The sequence below is a fragment of the Conger conger genome, chromosome 9, assembly GCF_963514075.1.
Source record: "Conger conger chromosome 9, fConCon1.1, whole genome shotgun sequence".
Taxonomy (NCBI): domain Eukaryota; kingdom Metazoa; phylum Chordata; class Actinopteri; order Anguilliformes; family Congridae; genus Conger; species Conger conger.
The window spans coordinates 36493858-36513068 of NC_083768.1; the positions used below are offsets into that span (position 1 = coordinate 36493858).

The 19211-nt window shown below is 43.1% G+C and overlaps 1 protein-coding gene across 4 annotated transcripts in view; it reads right to left on the reverse strand.

Moving 5' to 3' along the window:
* LOC133136467 (5'-AMP-activated protein kinase subunit gamma-2-like) overlaps positions 1-19211 on the reverse strand; it is a 67694-nt gene that overhangs the window by 11809 nt on the left and 36674 nt on the right. For 3 of the 4 annotated variants that reach the window (XR_009709533.1, XM_061253975.1, XM_061253976.1), the window contains 4 exons: positions 14250-14479; positions 6901-6952; positions 2030-2139; positions 363-444 (listed from right to left, as the gene is read on the reverse strand). Coding sequence is in view for 3 of the 4 variants with exons in the window: in XM_061253975.1 (XP_061109959.1) it covers positions 363-444; positions 2030-2139; positions 6901-6952; positions 14250-14479 (474 nt within the window). In the remaining variant the exon portion in view is untranslated. Of the gene's footprint in view, positions 1-362; positions 445-2029; positions 2140-6900; positions 6953-14249; positions 14480-16369; positions 16419-19211 lie in introns of those variants that run through there. The other variant, XM_061253977.1, reaches the window with a different exon arrangement.

Sequence of the window (19211 nt, forward strand, 5' to 3'; positions counted from 1 at the left end):
CCTTTTTTTTTTCTTCTTTTTTTTTATAAAGCCACGACCGAGCTGCGTTGCGAGGGCGTTGCTCTTCGCATGTTAGACCACTGAGGTTTCATCGCACAAATGCCTAGATGGGACCGACCAGCTCCAATTTCTAGAGGAAAACAAGTGTGTGGATAACCATAACCATAACAGTTACTTAACATACAAATATCCCATTTCCAGTCCGAGCTGGGTAGTTAACTGCACGTCCAATCAGTTATGTTTCCACACAACCATCCCAAGAGCCTTTATATTACTTGCAATATTGAGGCTTCTGCTGACAATTTTACTTGGTGGAATGTAGGTATGGTGTTTAATGCCTAAAAGACAGACGGTTTACTCACCCACAAAGCTCTGCTTTTTTGTCTCCCACAGAGGAGCTGCCCGGACCCCATTGGCTACCAGGGCAAAGAAGGCCTTCTTAACCTGGAAGGGTTACAGAAAGTGGGGTTATAAAAAAGCATGGGAGCATCCCAACACACAATATTATCTGAGCTTCTTTATTTTCAACTTTACATCAAAAGGCCTTTTGCTTAACTTTTTGAACACAGGCCAGAAGATAAAATGGCTACCATTCTTGAAGCCCTTTGGCTACAGGCATAATCCTGGTCTCTTCCGGTTTTGTGAGCTTGTTTTCATTGATGCACAAGATGCATAAAACCTTGGTAAACCTACAATGTAATGCCAGCTGTCCCTATATTTTCATCCCATAGCAATGCTAAAGAAATCAATGACCTCAACAACTCCCTGCCACTTTCATTTCATCTAATGTAATTTGATCCAATATTGAATGGTCTCAGAAATGTTTGTTGCCATTCAAGAGAGTAACATTCTTAAGGACGCTCTGTATGTCCCAATGAGTCCCAATTATGAAGTGGCATAGGTTACACAGCTTATTTTTATGCAATAAATGCAGCGTATTATGCAAGTCACCTTCTGCTCGTGATTATTTTAAGTCTTGAAAAGACAGAGCAAACAAACATCTTAATGTAAATATTTCAAACTTCCTTCTGCGCCATCCTGCATCTATTTACAGGTTTTTCAGTGCCTAACACACACACGTATGCACGCACGTAGTTCTTTACATTTCTTCGCTTCGGTAATGTCTATGGGGCCAGACAAAGAAAGAAGGATCTTAAATGTTTGTTCAGTAAACAGGCTCAACGTTGCAATGCATCCACTTCCGGCTCCGTTTGGCTACTGCATCCTACTTTGGTCTCTGTATCCTACTGAGCAAGACACATTCTTTCCGTATCTGCCAGCACCACAAAATGCAAATGTTTGCGCCTGTGAAATACTCAACTGGGGGAAAGATAAAAGCAGGCAGGACGGTTTATCATGCTGCAATAAAATATTCATCAGCATCGAAGGCACTAAGGAGAAGAATAAAAGCAACTACAGAAAAGTCCTGACGCTCGGCAGGGGGTCTGAGGATAATGGAGAACAATGGTTAACTCTTTATTCACCAAGGTTGGATTCTTCAAATAGGGTGTCTATTCAGGGAACGTACTGAAAGATCATTTAAAAATAGACTTCCTGAACTGGCATTCAGAAAAGAATCTTTAATTACCAGCCATACTGCTTACAAATATCACATGGGTCTAGATTCTTTTTACGTGAAGAAACAATAAAACATTGCCACGATATTTGGTTGTGGCTTTTCCCCAGAAGTCTAAAGTACAAGTTGGGAAGGGCAGGAGCTCCATATTTATCCTGGGACAGCAGGCCCAGGATGGACTTAAAATGGCCGCTTACAGATCGCCTCATGAACCAGCAGCACCATTCTTCACTTGACTGTGCATATCTGGCCTCAACTCAGCTTCACAAATACAAGCTTGTTTTCTCTATTGACAGCATGCTGCTCAAGACACTGTTGCATACAAGCTTTACCCATTACACTGCCCTGCTGCCCCCTACACCAAGCTAAAATTAGCTTCAAGGAGTCACTTTAAACCCACTAAAGACTCTTCCACAGTCTACTTTCTAAAAGAAGGCACATGACGGTACTTACTTGCAATGCAGTGTCGAAGACAACTAGCTTGGAGCTGGTAGGGACAATGTCATAGCACTTGTGGGACTTCATGAACCGCATGTATATATCACTCTCAGGTTCTTCAGCAGCTGCAAGGACACAAGCACAAACAACAAACTTGATCACAGATACGGTTTTATTCTGAAATCTAAGGAAGAGGGCAGGAAAGATTGTACTCAGTGGATATGTGACTTTTCATTCAATGTAGTTCGGCTTGAATTAATAAAAAGGAGCTCAATATTTCTGCAAATAAAACAACCATTTTTTCCCTGAAACATATAGAGCCAGTCTCACGCACAAAGATTAAGCTCTGCTAAACTAATCTCCATTCAAAATATTATTCAGTCTCAGACTAGGCTGAATTACCCCAATCAGACATACTGCATGAGATACACTGGATATGCATAAAGTAACACAGACATTATAATCCCAGTCACATCTACTGACAAACACTGCACGGCTCCTGGTCTGCCCTGCAGTGGCTGCTGGTTTGAAGATAAATCACCTATGCATGACAGGGGCAGGCTGGAAACACAGGCCTATTTCTAACAGATAAACACCCTCCTGCACACAGCATGAATAATACAGCTACATCCATTTGAAAAAATCACATACAATACGGCTATAATTACCTCTAAAACAATTCAAACAAGATCTCAATTTTTCCATTTTCTCTTCATACATCATACGTGGCACCGAAACAAAATTCATTAAAATAAGAATAAGAATTCTACTGCATTCAAATTTTAGAAAATCTATAGAGTCAGCCAAGCACATCTTTTACTTGTGTACACCAGACAAGCGCAGTAAACCATAAAAAAGTTTTTGAATCCTAAACAATTATGCATTTCACCCAGGTCTGCTAGCTATATGGTTTCTGAGTCTTATTCTGTACCACTGCACATAGGCTACTGTCTATGAGAGAATGCTACCACATTTTTATCAAAACAACACCTGATTACACACACTTGCACACCAATCCCTACCATTCAAGATTTCCCTATTAATGAGGACAACTAACTAAATCAACATGTTAAAACAACCTCATTCAAGATTGCTGAATGTTGGTTCAATATGAACAAAGCAACTGGAAAAGCCTTCTTTATTCTCAATTTCAAAACAGTGCCTGTGGGATAAAAGCTTGAAAAGGCCAGACACAGTAATGCTCTGGCTGTTAAAACCAGTCCTGCAAAATTGCACCAAACCGCAGGCATAATGATTCCAAATTCCGCTGCGCTTTTGGTAAAATGGCCTCTTCCTAGTTAGCGCCCATTCATTATTGGAGTGCTGTGTTCATGGCAGGCTTCTGAGCTACTGCAAAGGCTGAGGAAAGAGAGGTTGAGGGGAACAGGTAAGCAGTTGTGTCCGGCAGAGCATGGGAGCAATGGTGCAGTGGTGTCCCTTTAATGAAGGTTATTCTAAGCACACAATCAAAAGCAAGTGTCCTCCCTTCATAAGATAAAAATGATATCTTCTAGTTCGGTCAAATTATCTGATTTTGAGAACTAAAAATGCAACCTCTGTGTTAACAAGACTTTCATTAAACTGGCTAGCAACTTGGCTACTCACATTCCCAATTTTTCCAGCCCAAGTTCCTTTGTAGGTACATTTAAAAATGCTGACGATGCAGAAATGGACCAACACTTGTATACATTGGAAACAACATAACAAACCATAACAAAATCTCGTCAATAGAGACAAATGATGCAACAGAAATGAGAACTCAGACATTTCAATTCCACAAGGTCTGGCTTTCTAGCTTTTCTAGTCTGCGGGCTCATAGAAATAATTAATTTATGATGCCGGGTAAATGCCAAGTAATGCTTTTATAATGTACTGGAGCACTGCCTGAATAAATGTGATGACAAACTAAGTCATGAATTTGGTGGTTTGACTGAAGGTGACACTCCCATGAAATTAATAGTGTTCTTAGTTCTGCATATTACGTAATTAGCTTTTTCAATTAACCTGTGCCAGCCGGCGGCTGATGGCTTCCCCCCTGAGTCAGCTTCTGCTCAGAATGCATCACTAGCCAGGGAATTTACCCTGGCTACAGTCACCCTAGGCTTTTGTGAGCTTCATGCCTGCCTTAGGTGTGGTTCAGGCTGTAAAGCTGTCTGCAAAGCTAATGTGGGACAATGTCCTTTGTTAAAAAATCTCTATATGAATACAATTTCATTGAAATAGAAATTGAATCGGAGGTGGCTCTCCCATGGCATGGTGGGATGTTTCAGTGGGCACAAACCCTGTAGAAAATCAAACACTGCAGAGAACGGCTTAATTCTGTCCTCTGCAGGAGTCGGTAAAACATTTCACTTGTAAAAACAAAGCATATGAGAATTAGAATGTCCCACAATACCAACACGTAATGCTCTGGCAGGCCTCCATAAGCGTCTGTCTGTGAATTCAATTACAACGGAATGGGGCTTTTGTTGCAGGAAAGCCCAGATTAGTCGCGTTTAACTGCCACAGACTTCTTCTGCAGCTGCGATTAAATCTCGTACTGCTTCATTTCAAATGAGAAACTGTAGTGCTCCCTAGCTTGGCTAAACTCATAATCATCTTGGGAGTTTTACAGGATTTTACAAACACACAAGTTACAAGTTACCATTCGGCTACATATTTGGAGATTCCTTGCTGACAGAAGCCCTGTGACATTGGCGGCTTGACTATTTATGATTTCTCTCAGCGCCTCATGGAAAAACACCAATAACAGAGCTTGTAACATCACAACTGTAAAATCACGATCCAGGCTACACGCTACAGCATCTTATCTATAGCAACCACATACAACCAAAATGCTTGTAATTTACTTTAATAACTGAGAACACGTTAATATTTAGTCATCTTATACCACACACCCTTCAAACAAACCCCAGAATCTACTGTCCCAGCTCTCCTGATCTACACTATGAGGGTTGTTACTCATCCTTTAAAGATTTTTCTCAATCTCCAAACCATGAATCCAAAATTGGCTAAGCTGCGACTGTAGTCTGCTTCTGTACAGTCAGAAATCTAAATCTGTATTTTTGTATTTGTATTATAATGTCAATGGTATAATGGTCCAGATTGCGTCTTCCCATACTAACATCCTGTACAAATAAGCCATGCTTTCTTCAGCCAAGGTGTTGATGTCAAGGGATCCTGTGCATCCACACTTCCACCATGGGAAGGGTCTGGATCAACACAGGCAGAGCTGCCCCGAAATGACAGTCTGGTTTAAAGCAAGATGACCCATCCAAAGTAATCTTGGTTGAGGGAATCTCCTAACCCCAACCACTGTCTGACTTAGTCTAGACTAGCTAGAGGGACGTTGCATCAGCAGACAGGATTGCTTGGATGAGGCTGCTTTTCCAGACAGATGTACCTCTGGCATCTACAGTAAGAGCCTATTTGAGTGGACTACTGACTGCATCAGACTGACAATGGCTGGGGGGTGTTCGGAGGCTGCATTCTTGACTCCAACAGACTTTGACGTTTGTTCACTGTGATCACGTGACACCTCAGCCAATCAGAACAGAATCTTTTAATAGCGTGAAAAAAAATGTTACCACTCCACCATTGATTACGGTAGACATTATACCTTTTATGTCTCTTGCAACAGTGTCCTATTCTTTTTTAATAAAGAAACCATCACAAGTTGTGCACAATATGGAAATTCTGGGGCCAGTACTAATAGCCAATAATTGTTTGGCCATATTGCTGATGAAGAACAGGGTTATGGTCGAATATGCTTAGAAAGAGGGGATATTCAGCTAGGCTTGATTTGTCAATCTTTGTGACATGTAAAATGTCTAATAATTTGTAATCTACAACACATCGGAATCTGAGGAAGTGACAGGGGACTCTCAACGGCTATCTTGCAGACGTTAAGCCTCGTCACAACTGAATCTCAGGGAATATCGAGATGTTCGATGTGCATATATTGTAGAATATTATTGCGCTTTTCCACACTAACATGAACAATGTTTCCTTGGGGGCCAAGCAGGACAGGTCACGCCTCTCAAAACTATACAGGGAATGCGCTAAAGTTCAATATAAATGCGCAGGGCTGCATAACTGAATAGCATTTCTAAAATCTGCGTTGAACTACTACCGTAACAGTATAGGCGTAATTGGTACGATACACACCAAGCACACCTTGATTGCGCCTGAAGCTAACATGATCAATGATGACGACCGCATTCTCAGCGTACGGCAGGAATCCCCATTCCCGAAGAGCGCCACCGGGGGGAATCTGGCTTAGAAACGACGTGAACGATTGTCTTTTGTTGTCTTTCCGAACAACAGGAAACTCTGATCGTAACTACGCATGAACGCTATCGATAAGATGAACATTCTTTTCGATTTACAATTTGTGAACATTAAGGTGATGGCATTAGAGGCAGAATGCTTAAAAAAAACCCTACAAAGAAAAGTCAACATTTCCACATATTGGTTAAAAGCGAAGATTATTTATTCTATGACTATATATAGGTTATGACTTTCCCAAGGTGCTTTGGTTGCGTTCATTTAATATTGAAAACATGTGCCAATGAATATGGTCATTGCGCATATAGTTGCTTTATGACATCTGGAAGTGAAACGGTATGCACATTAAGGAATGTAAGCTTGTTGATGGGGGAAAAAATAGAGGCATAGGCTAAACTTCATAAGCATACAGTAAATGGTACTTTATTTAAATGCCACATGCTAGGTTTAGCCTATATTACGCACTTAAACAAATGTGTATTCTTAAAATATGGCTGTTGCAGTAGCCTACACAAGAGTAAACCTGGGCTGGAAACTAAAGTTACATCATGAAGTCACACATACATCATCATAATATGAATGGAAATGAAAGGACTTACCTTCAGGGTCTAGTTCAAGTTTCTCAAGCATGCCTTCAGCTAAACCGTAGACCTGTGAAAGAGATGCAGAGGTAGAGAGTGAACTGCTAAGTATTCCTCTCTTCCACGTCTCCTTCAAGCAAATACAGGTGCTGTACTGTAGCGTCGACAGGCAGACGGCAATCAAGAAGGCTGCCAGAACCTATGGATCGCTAGTTTAAAGTAAGCCGCCCTCCACTTTTCACTTGTAGGATTGCAATGTGGCTTTTGATACTATAACCACTAGCGTTTGACTGCTGTTGTCAAGTCAAAACAGCTTGAAATGAAAGAAGCGATGTTTCGTGTACGTGTGTTTCCTCGAATAGGCACACGACCAACACTCCTGAAATTCCAATTCAGTGCAGATACAAAAAAAAACTGTAAAGCATGCCGCTGCAAGGACAAAGTGCACTCAAACGTAGGCTATCTGATTCAAGAACTCTTCCTTCCGCAAGTGCGACAGCTGTGCATTCTCCGGGACATTCTACATCCAACTTCAAATGTAAATATTAACACACATACACCCCCAATCATAGTGAAAGTGGAACATTCCTCTTGCAGCTTGCTGCAGTCACCGGCATTTACTATTCCTTGCAACTCAGCGTCTGTCATGGTAGGGAAACCCTGCTCCATGTAAAAAGAAACTACGGCAGAGCAGTAATTTCCCGAACAAGGCGTTTTAATTATTCCATGTGATCACAGATCACGCGAAATTCATATATTCAACTGATATAAAAATAATGGAATGGCAGAAAGATTCAATCGCCGGGAGTTATAATCGTTAAAAAGGAATGGATATCGAGAACCACCCCTGCATTCTGGCAGTGAACTACCAGTACCAGCAAGTTCTTTACCATATTAGGAAATCCCCTGTGTTACCTAGCAGCGAAAAGCCAAGGCTTTCCCGACCTTTTCTTGTACTAGAGGTCATATACACACAATACGCAATATCAATGATTGAAGGGCTATACAACAGTTTTATGCAAGAGCGCAGATAATACGCCTATATCTTAAGACAACATAATCAATTTACATACGGAGCTCTAGCCTCTCACATTGGATCTGCAAATTCCACAACGTCACATTCATTTTCATAGCAAATTAAGCACATGTCCCTTCTATCCACAAGGCAATCATGCAGCCAAAAAGGCAGCAGGTCAAGGTTATGGTTCAAACTATAAAAGAGTGACTAAAAAGTGCACTCATTTTTTATAGATATGGGTCACACGTGCTCTATGGCTTTGAGAAACATAAATCCAGGACAGGGATTGCAATACGTACATTTATATTGAGTCAGTAATTTAAAAATTACCTGCTGAACTGAAACTGCACAGTGTGTATGGATGCAATTTCTAACTACTAAGCTACATTTTTGCTGCGTTTGCCAGGTTTCTTTTTTTTTATTGTTTATTTATTTTATTTATGCACGATTATCCAAATAGTCAAGTCCAAAGCTATTAGAAGCTAAGACCAATTATGACCAACATTAAACAAGAGGAGGACTATACATATGGTCAGTTATACATATTTATGTTATGTGCCAATGACATAATTTATGTAAACATTATACACAAGCACAATACAAAAAGATGCTCAATCAAATGACAGCAAAATAGCAATTTACAAATAACAGCTTATTCCAAAACTATAATCCCCAGGCTAAAAATTGAAACAATGTTATTTGTTATCAGGAGTGAAATTAGTACTGGTATTAGAAATGCAGTCCTTGTTTTGCTGATTGCATTTCAAAATAGAGGCAGAGTGATGTGGCTCCATAGACCAATACCCCATAAAGCTATGTGGTCCTTGAGACAGGGTTTAACCATCGACTGAAATCACAGAACATGTAAGTTCTATTGTCGCCCGACACAGACTGTGGTCGTTGTCTTTAGCATAAAATATATAAATACACTCAAGTCGCACAGAGTATAAACCTGCGACCAGCGACATCCATTGCAACACTCTGTCGTGGGTTTGTAAACTGCCCTTTATATTCACCTGTGCCGTTTCAACAGAAGTCAAGGAAATTCACTATGAATGATCTTTTGTTCATTTGCAAGTGCATGGCTCATTTGCTTGCCATTTATTTACATAATTTTCTTCTAAATACATGCAGCTGACGAGAGCACTTTGCTTTACCCACAGTATGTGCATGTGCATTAGCTGTGCTAAGCAATGTCAGCGGTAGAATGAACTCCAAATTCAGGGCAACAACTTCTGTCAACAAAATTTACAGGAGAGACTTGGGTTGGGCTGTCTTGTGTTTCTCTCATGATTCAATTATTGTTATCGTTTTGGAATTTTTGGGCCAGTCAGATAATGTAATATCAAAATTCAGATGCAAAGGTTTGATTGCAAGATGGAAAGAAAAGTTTTACTTCAAATGAAAAAACTTTTTTAAAGGAGAGCAGGACAGTCTGCCCTCCTTTCCATGTTTTTTTGCTTCATTCACACAGGTCAAAGCAGAGAGTAGCAGATAGAGAAGGTACCACAGCTGAAAAAGTTACAGGGGGAACCATGTTAGGCTGGGAGTCAGCTGCTCTACAGACACATATCACGCCTGGAGTAATATGTTCTACCTCCACATGGAATTATAATGGCACCTGACTGTCTGCCAAAGCAGTCAAATCGCTAAATCTCTAATGTTGTAAAGTTTTACACAAAAAACGTGCTGCAAAGTCAATACAAAGTAGCAGACCACTGGCTCGGAACGGCCTGGTAATGTCCCTTTGCATAATGCAAAATGCAATAAGTATTCTTCTTATTATTTTTGTATATGCTTCTCATTGGCCTCCACTGGCTTCCTATTGCCGCACGCATCCGATTCAAGGCCCTAGTGTTGGCATTTCAGGCTGCTAAGGGGACTGCCCCACATTACATACAATCCCTGATCACTCCCTACTCCCCAGCTAGACCACTCCGGTCTGCCAGCTCTGGTCGCCTTACGATTCCCTCTCTACGGGCACCTGGCGGTCGAGCTGCACGTTCACGCCTGTTTTCCGTTCTGGTTCCTCAGTGGTGGAATGACTTGCCTACCACTGTCAGGACAGCAGAATCCCTCCCCCTATTTCGACGCAGACTCAAAACACACCTCTTCAAACTCTACCTTAGTCCCCCCTCCTGATTTACCCCGCCCCCCCCTTCTGATACCCCTATCCCTGTCTAACCCCCCCCCCCCCCCCCCAAAAAAAAAAAAAAAAAAAAAAAAAAATATTGCACTTATATGACAACTATATGTTTAGAACAGCAGTCCAGGTGTATTTTTCTAGTTCTGGATGTGATGCTTTGACTTGTGGTAGAACCTATGCACTTGTAAGTCGCTTTGGATTAAAAGCGTCTGCCAAATGAATAAAATGTAAATGTAAATGTAATTATGGAACATATAGCACAGGACCGTGTATCCCTCAGAAAATGAGTGTTATGCGCCCTGCCATAAAGCTTCGTCACCACCGCAGTGTCATAAAGGAATACGACATCAAGCCCAAGGTTCTGGGATTGCTGGCTGCGAAGCTAATCCCTGCGGTGGAAGACTTTGTGCTGCTGGACCTCAGTGCATCCTCTGCTCTGGATGCTACGGCAGTGTGACACAGCAAGGCTCACACGAACCTGCGCCTGTACAACAGCCCGACCTGCGTGCTGATCATATTTCCCCATTTTCCTACAGGAAATGCCAAAGGCAGTCAAAAATGCAGGGGAGGCTTGCTTGAGAGCATAGGGAGCAGCATGTTTCAGACCCACTGGAGGTGCAGTTAAGACTTCTGCACAGTACTGTATATAAATTTAAAAAAATTAAAAAAAATTAAAAAAAAGTTGCTTTGTCATTTTCAATTACTGGACATACTGGCACTGTGAACGAGCGGACAGGAGTGTGAGCTGTTGATGTCAGGACCCAGTGTAAGCTGCGGCCAGTTCTATTCACCAACCCCCCTCACCCCCAGTTACTCTTGGGGAGGGACATTGGGGCAAGCGCTGGCAGTTCAACCAGAGGCTGTGGTGAAGGGCGCCTTCTTTCTCCCTCACAGTGCCAGTGACCGCTAAATGAACTGGAAATCTCAACAGCTACAATGTCCCTGACAGCCTGGAAATGGCCAGATTTGCCGCTATTCACTTCTGACAAACCGAGCCACTGCGGGGGTTCAGAATACTTGCTAACTCAAGTGACAAGGCCATGGTGTTGGCACTGAGCCTGGGTACAGGGAGCGGGTCTGTGGAGGCCAGTGGTGTGAAGGCTCTGAAGAATGCAAACGGGCACAGAGAGTAGTGGTACATAGACACTGGACTGAATGCTTGTGACAAGTTCATGAGCCAAACCTGGCAGCGATTGCGCTTCCTTCTCTATTAATGCTTCAAAAATAAAGACCATGCAGGTTGAGGAAAAAAATAACAGGAATTTAAACTTCCCTTTATACAACATTATGCATTTTCCCACTAAAATCATAACCTTCCAGTTGCAAAAGTCCATTGTGTAGGAACTACAACTCCCACAATCCCACAGGACAATTCCGCGAGGTCCACCCCGCATGACGTCTAACTTGGTTCAGCCAATCCCGTAATGGCGGGAGCAATAAACTTTCCTGTATAAGAGCAAGCCATGTTCTCAGGATTCCTCCTCTTCTTTCTCTTCTTCCACCCTTCCTCGACGCACCCTTTTTGGCCATTCGCTTCAGCTCATCTGCTCCAAGACTCGCACAGAGGCTGAATGCTGCGCAGCGCACTACCAGGCCTACGGACACACCTAGTTACCTCGCGGTAACTTTGTGGCCTATAGCGAGTGGAAACTGGTGTATGCAGAACGCAACATCAGTTTACCCCTGCAAAGTTCACCAAGGAACAACATCAACAAACTTTTCCACCCGGAAAAAGGACCAGCGAACATCCTTCCAGCAACCGAGCAGACTAGACAGCAACGCGCGGCTAAGACGGGAACGCCCCAGCTTTGCGCACCTCTCCAGGACCCGCATTCACAGCACCATCGCGGCTCCTATAAGGACAGCACGTCTTTTGGATCCAATGCGTATGGACTCAGTAAGAGAACAAACATTCAGGCATAGCCAGTGTTTAGTTTAGTCTATATTTGCCGTCTTACCGTTTGAATGTATTTTTGTTAGCCATATATATACCTGATTGTAATTGATTTGCCGTCTTTCGCGTATGTAATTAGAGTAAAACTATGCAAGTAGTCTCTTCTCACAGCTAACTCTATCACTGACACGCCCAATTTACCTTTACTTTGTCCAAGGGACATGTGCGCACACACACACACACACACACACACACACACCCTACTAACTTCCCCTACTAACTTCCCGTTAGTTTATCTGTTCTGTGTTTGTACGTTAGTTTCATAAATATATTTTAATAAACCCGGTGTCTGTTTTGGCCTCACATAGACATGAGAGCCGAGTTAAAGCAGTCTTTCGAAGGACTTCCAACCTTCAGGTTATCGGTATGTTTAATCATTAATATTGGTTATTTTAATTATCAATTAAAATACTAAATTTGTGGTTTGATATTTCTGATAACATTAATTTTATGAGACTGATTACTTTTTGCAGTTATACTGCTACATAACATTAATTGGCGCCCCAGTTTCATAGAGAGTAAAATCCTTACGTTATTTGGCGGCCCGTGCGAGGACCCTACATAATTTGGTGCCCTGTGCGAAGGACCCTACAATTGCAAGTGTTAAAGTGGAGAAATTATGAAAGGCTATACCAGTACGCTATTTGGTACTCTTGCACTTAGCAGGTTATTGAGTCATTAGAATGGCACCATTTAGGAAACTTATATTAGACCGCTGATTGCTTCCATGCTAATGCTCACTAAGAAGGGAGAGGAGGAGGTGATGCTGGAGTCTGGAGCCTCACCAGTCTCATAATCCTGCAGGAATGTGCCCTCATATCATTCCTGGCCTGTGCAGGCACTGAACAGATCTGAGATCAGTGATTTGTGGCAGACTCTGGCACAAAGGGCTCTGAGAAGCTGAGAGATTCTCATCTTCCCTGTTAAATTCAGCTGGTGAAATAAAGCAGGGGCTTCCTGGCTGAGAGTCTCTGAGATTTCAATCGCTGTCAGCTACTGCAACAGCAGGGCCACTGGACCACATGCAGCGCAGCTGCTGCTACTACTGCTGCTGCGACAGCTACTACTACTACTGCTACTACTATTATCATCATACATGTGACATGCACACTGTATGCATGGAATTTGTGTTTATGCGTGTGTGTGGGTGACCGTAGTGTGTGTGTAGGATGTTACCTGACCTCAGGTATGTAACACCCCCTGATCTCATATAAAAATCACATAAGAGACCTACCTGCCAAGAAAGACCGAGGAAATGGCTGAAAGAACAGCCTGGTGTAATGCGATTATGATGCAGGCTCCATAGTGTTGGATGTGAGGGAGGACTCATTAAAATCTGCCTTTCAAGACTCACTGATAGCGAGTGTTTAAATCAGCATTCGGCTCACACCACCCCAGCACAGCGCTCGATGGACCCCTGCACATAGCCCTAAAGGGACAACTATCAGCAGAACGGATACGTCTGGCTCGAGGCCTGTTTTACACTGCTGTATGTAAAAGGCTCTGTTCTGTGAAACGATACTTCGGAAGCTGAAGCTGTCTTTATCTGAGAGCAATTTCCTCACTTTTCAGAAAATTCGAGACTGAAAACCTGCTACTTTCAGAAATGGCATACTCTGCCAATCCAAGAGAGATTATTCTGAAAGAATCTCCTTCTGTTTAAAATGATTTTACATTGTACAGCATCCTAAGCTATGAAAATAAGTGACACTCTACACGGTGAAATTCTGTAGTGCATTAAACTCGACAACCTGCGTACAGAGAATCCGTGTGAAAGGACAATCAGTCACAGTTTGAACTCAAACTACTGCCACAATTGCTCTCTTGCAGATTTAGTGAGTTTAGACTGCATATCTGAGCAGTTTCATGTTTAAACATCAGCAAACGTCGTGTTTAGATGCTGTAAATTTGCCACATCCACCGTTTTCTTTCCCCTCCAGCACATCATTTGCACATCAGAGGAAAAACATGCACACTGACAGAAATTCTGACAGCACTGAACCAAATCATCTTCTGCTTATTATCACTTGTCCATGTCAGAACATTACAGATGGCAGCCCATCCAAAATCAACTTAACAATGACAAAACAGCAAGTTTTTATGTCGCAAAAATAAGAATGACATTTTTGTCAAAACACATGCTAATTGTGCCAATTACCAAAACCAAGTGATTGGAACTAAGTACTGGGGAGGACTTTGTGAACCGGAATCTTCCACCTCTAGCAGGACTACAGACAGCAGATACACACCTGCGATCTGGACACGGCAGCCATGGGTCGTGAGGTAGAGTTAGAGATGGTGGCGGGGATGGGAGGCTTGGAGGAGGGGAAGGCGGGCCGCTGACTGGTGTCCAGAAGCAGGGATGAGGTGCGCACACGCACCTCCTGCCCCTCCGGATCATTCCGGGGGGTCTCCGGGGAGAAAGAGTGCTGTTTGTGCGTCTGGGTCGGGGTCGTGGGCGGAGTGGAAAGCCCTGAAGCTGTGGAGGTAAAGGAGGAGGTGAAGGTTAGGATTTTAAAAAGGGATAAAAGAACGTACCCCATATGCTAAATCTGCTTTTAAATGGTGCCGGATTAGGACACAGATCATATCCAGTTTGGACTATACAAGGGACCGGTCCCATGGCATTCACTCTTGCCCAGGTAGAGCCAAAGGATCACCAGCTAAAATCTCACATTTAAATCAGCACCCAAATTATACCTAAGAACCTAGGTGCGGTGAGTCAACAATGAACACTGGATCTGTAAGCTGTCTAGTCAACTGTAATGTGTCAGGCCCAATATAGCTTAAAATAGTGAAATCAATGACTCTATAAGCATGTCTTTTTTGCATTCACGCACACATAGACAATATTTACCAATATGACCATGACTGACAGTGTTTTTTCCCTGCACAAAAAGCCAACATGATCTGGATTCCTGGTGTTGGTTTTGACTTGACATTAGCGTGTCTCTGTACCCATGTGTAGACTGCAAGCGCAGAAATACTTTTCAGGAAGTAGGAAGTCAGATTACTTCACTTGCCAGCATTTCTCCCAGAAACATCACACTGTGGATTATCAGAGAGCCCAACAAATGATGAATATATGACATGCCTGCACTCCCTAGAGAGGTGAATTTATACAGAATACAGAATAAATTGACTCAACTGTTATTTTTTTAACTGCTATTGCTACTCTTCATATAAATAGTAACACTATAAAGAGTTGGCTTTTATCAAGCATATGAAAATATTTTTAATTCATGGATTTAAATATACGTTGATACACCTATTTTTTCATTGCAACTCACTTCCAGCACTGTTGCAGTAACCATGGTTTTGTAGCGATAACCTAGCCCACGGAAGGCACACCCAGCTGATAGTTCAACACTGCAATGCACACAAATACTGGAGAATTTCAGTGCTGCAGTAAGCACTCTAGTCTCTGAATCACTGCCAAGGGAATATTACTCTAAATCCTAATGTCAGCTGCGTCAAAACCTCATTATTCACTGACAAAAAAATCCCTTTCAGTGAATCTCAGTTCAGCTACCACTACTGTGAGCCACATTCCTGTACCTGTGTATTTCTGATAAACATGTGCATACATCTCAAAAATAAAAACTAGTGAACAATACTGGAAAAGCTATTTCAGCAGCCCACAATCCAGTCATCTCCCTACAAGCCTTACATTCTACTGCACATTATTGGTTGGTGTTAAGTCCATTTAATACTGTACATCACTGGGATGGTGTTAAGTCCACTTAATAATGAAGGCAAAATGAATTCCACCAACCACCAAATGCCAGTAGCCTTTGGGCAGTGAGACAAAATTGCATTGAGTGGCTACAAAGTCAGCATGCTTCCTGGGATTGCAGGTTGGTATTCCTTTGATTTAGTCAAGGAAAAGATCACAGTCACATTAAGGTAACTAAAGGGTAACACACGCACACACCTACATTTGGCTGTACATGAACATCAGTGAAGTACAGAGAATTGTTCATGAGCGTCTCCATCACAACACGAAGGCCTGCACCATGCACAATGGACTCTCCTTTTGAATATTCAAATTCAGTCAATCAAAAGCAATGGATCCTTTTGAATATTCAAATTCAAAACCAGAGGGTGAAGCAATTGATCCAGTTTTAGTTTCAGTTCGAACAGAACACTAAAGGGCGCATTAAGTTTTGCACTATTTTTAAGACAGTACGTTCAGATCAGCAGATCACATCACTTCTGTCAGGGGAATACAAATCTTACATGGCACAGCCTTCAAAAAATATTTTCAAAGACCTCTATGGACCCCTATGGAGTGCCACTGGGCATAACATTTTAATATAGGATTGCTATGCTCTGTAAGGAGGCTGTAAGGTCCTCCCAGTATACTCACATGACCTCTGGTGACCCCTGGTGGTGCAGGCCATTATAAACCGTGACCCATAAACACCTGTCAGAGGCCACTCTCGGACATGTCAGGCTGACCGGTGACAGGCTGGGAGGGAAAGTCCGCGGCCCCCACCAAAAAGGAGGGAGAACGCGCGTCCCGTCAAATGTCACCTCTCACATGGCGTTCAGCACGACCCGCTGCAGCTCAGGGCAGGACACGTCACGAGGCCACACCCCCCGGAGCACTTACAGCTGACTCCTCCAATCCGGAACCCCTTCCCTCCTCCCTCCTCCTCAGGCCATATTTGGAGTGCTGTGCTTTTAGGGGCGGTGATGGCCTTTACCGTATGGATTGTGTTTCTGTGACTCGGGTGGCGTCTGGGATGACCCGCCCCTGCTTCCTACACCCCCGACCCACCCACCTGCTGTGCTTGTCCGATTTCACACAGAGCCTCCTTTTTAAATCCATATCAATTCACATTTCCAGTTTAATCCAGTTCCCCACTCACTTGTCTTTCCTGTACATGCTGGTGAAACAATTTAGCAACGTTAATGGCAACAGCACTGACCAAAGCAGAACCCAACATGGGGAACCTCAAAGCTTTAAACCTACCCACGACACAGAAGCCTTTCTTAAATCTTCTGTTCACAATAAATAGTGTAGCTAACATGTTTTGTTAAGTTAAGGTGGTCAAGTAAGGTCAATAATCATATGTTGTGTTTAGTTAGCAAAATGCAGCCTTGATTTATGGCCAGCCGACATCTGCATGTTTGATGTTGTTGACTTTTTCCCAGAAGGTAACTGTAGCTGATGTCTTTCTTAGAAGAGCCAGCACACATGCTTCAAGCCTGTAATGCTGCCGACACTTTTTACATCAGTGGGTGATTTAAACCCATGGAATGAATTCCACAAAGATACTGCGTGTACAATTTCCTGCTTTAAAGAAAAGTATCGTCAGAAATGTTCACACCACTGAAAGCGTACAGGTTGAGCGGCGGTCTGAATTGTAACTTTCTGCCGCAGGTTCAGTGAGGAGAGGGTACACGAGGGCTCCTGTGGCATGCGTACACAGCTCCATAAAACCATTTCGGCCACAATGATGCCACCACCATTTTGTACAGTTTTACAGAAGACAGACCGTGATCTGCGGTTTCCTTTTGCCCACTGCCTCATTTTCCCCAGACTGCAGTGCATGGCTTTCATGACTGAGGGCACGAGAGAAACACACTCTACTTCATGTCATTTTCCATCCATCCATCTATCCATTATCTTAACCCGCTTATCCTGAACAGGGTCGCAGGGGGGCTGGAGCCTAACCCAGCATACATTGCGCAAAAGGCAGGAATACACCCTGGACAGGTCGCCAGTCCATCGCAGGGCACACACACCATTCACTCACACACTCACACCTATGGGCAATTTAGACTCTCCAATCAGTCTAACCTGCATGTCTTTGGACTGTGGGAGGAAACCGGAGTACCCGGAGGAAACCCACGCAGACACGGGGAGAACATGCAAACTCTGCACAGAGAGGCCCCGGCCGACGGGAATTCGAACCCAGGACCTCCTTGCTGTGAGGCGCCAGTGCTACCCCACTGCACCATCCGTGCTGCCTTCATGTCATTTTAGTAAGCTAAATGGGAAGCTGCTAACCAATAATGTCCTTTCAATAATTGTATCTAGAATAGCTTTCTATTCTATGTATGTACTACTGTATTCATACTGGATTAAAGGTACGGTAGGTAATTTCGGACTTCCAACGGTCAAGAGAGGAATTGCAGCAACAAACACCTTCAAACCACAACACTGTTTATCCCACCCCTTCTCTATGAACGCGCAGATGTCGTCAACTGCATATTTTGAAACCCGAAATGAAGGACTATAAACACAGGCAGAGGGTGAGTCAATATGTCAATGACCCTTGTTCAATGATAGGAAGGGATTTACAGTGGTCTTGTAACAATGTTTTAACACAAAAATCTTACCTACTGTACCTTTAAGGATGAAGGACAACGTAATATACAAATCTCCTTCTGATCTCCTTCTCAAATCATTTTGGCAGTCACCCTTCAAAAGAAAGGTGCTTTATGAAAATAGAGAGGCAGTGCAGCATAATGGTTAGGGAAATGGGCCTCTTATTCTGAGGTTTGACATTTAGATTCCCATGTGGGGTATTGGTGTTGTACCCTTGAGTGAGATACTTAACCTGCTTCAGTGAATATCCAGCTATGTAAAAGAATGCAAGCCGTCTAAACCACTTGGGACAACAGTGTCCGCTAATTGCTTACATGAAGTGTAACGGATACCTTAACAGGGGAGCAAAGGCAGCTAGACTTGGGGGTTACTTGGACATTCGTAAGGGCAAAATAGTATAGTTGCACATATCCAAGGCGCAAGTCTTTCTACCAAAACCTGTCCGCAGAGTGATGCGTTATCCCTGGCTTCATACATAGAGAGCAGATCTCAATACGGTGGCACCTGTGAGGGTTTAAAACACACTAATGAGCAGAAGCTGCTGGTGTCAGTGGAAAGTGGGGTGCCACACTAAGCTGTAAGCGATCTGCGGAAGGAGAAAGGGCAGCCATATGAGACAGAGGTGTGGCATTACTGAGGGAGCGTCTATAAACGCACATCCCCGGCTTTTAGCAAGGGACCGAAAACACGGGAGACGTTGGCCAAGCTGGGCTTTGGGAGGGGATAGACGTTTACAGTAAATCTAAAGAAATCTGGCTCTGGAATCTGCATACTAGCCGGGCCCCCCACCCCTCGCTCCAATTCTCTTGAAAGCACTGACACCATCATAAACTAGGGGGGTAGCTTAACTGACCAAGACACGGATTAGTAG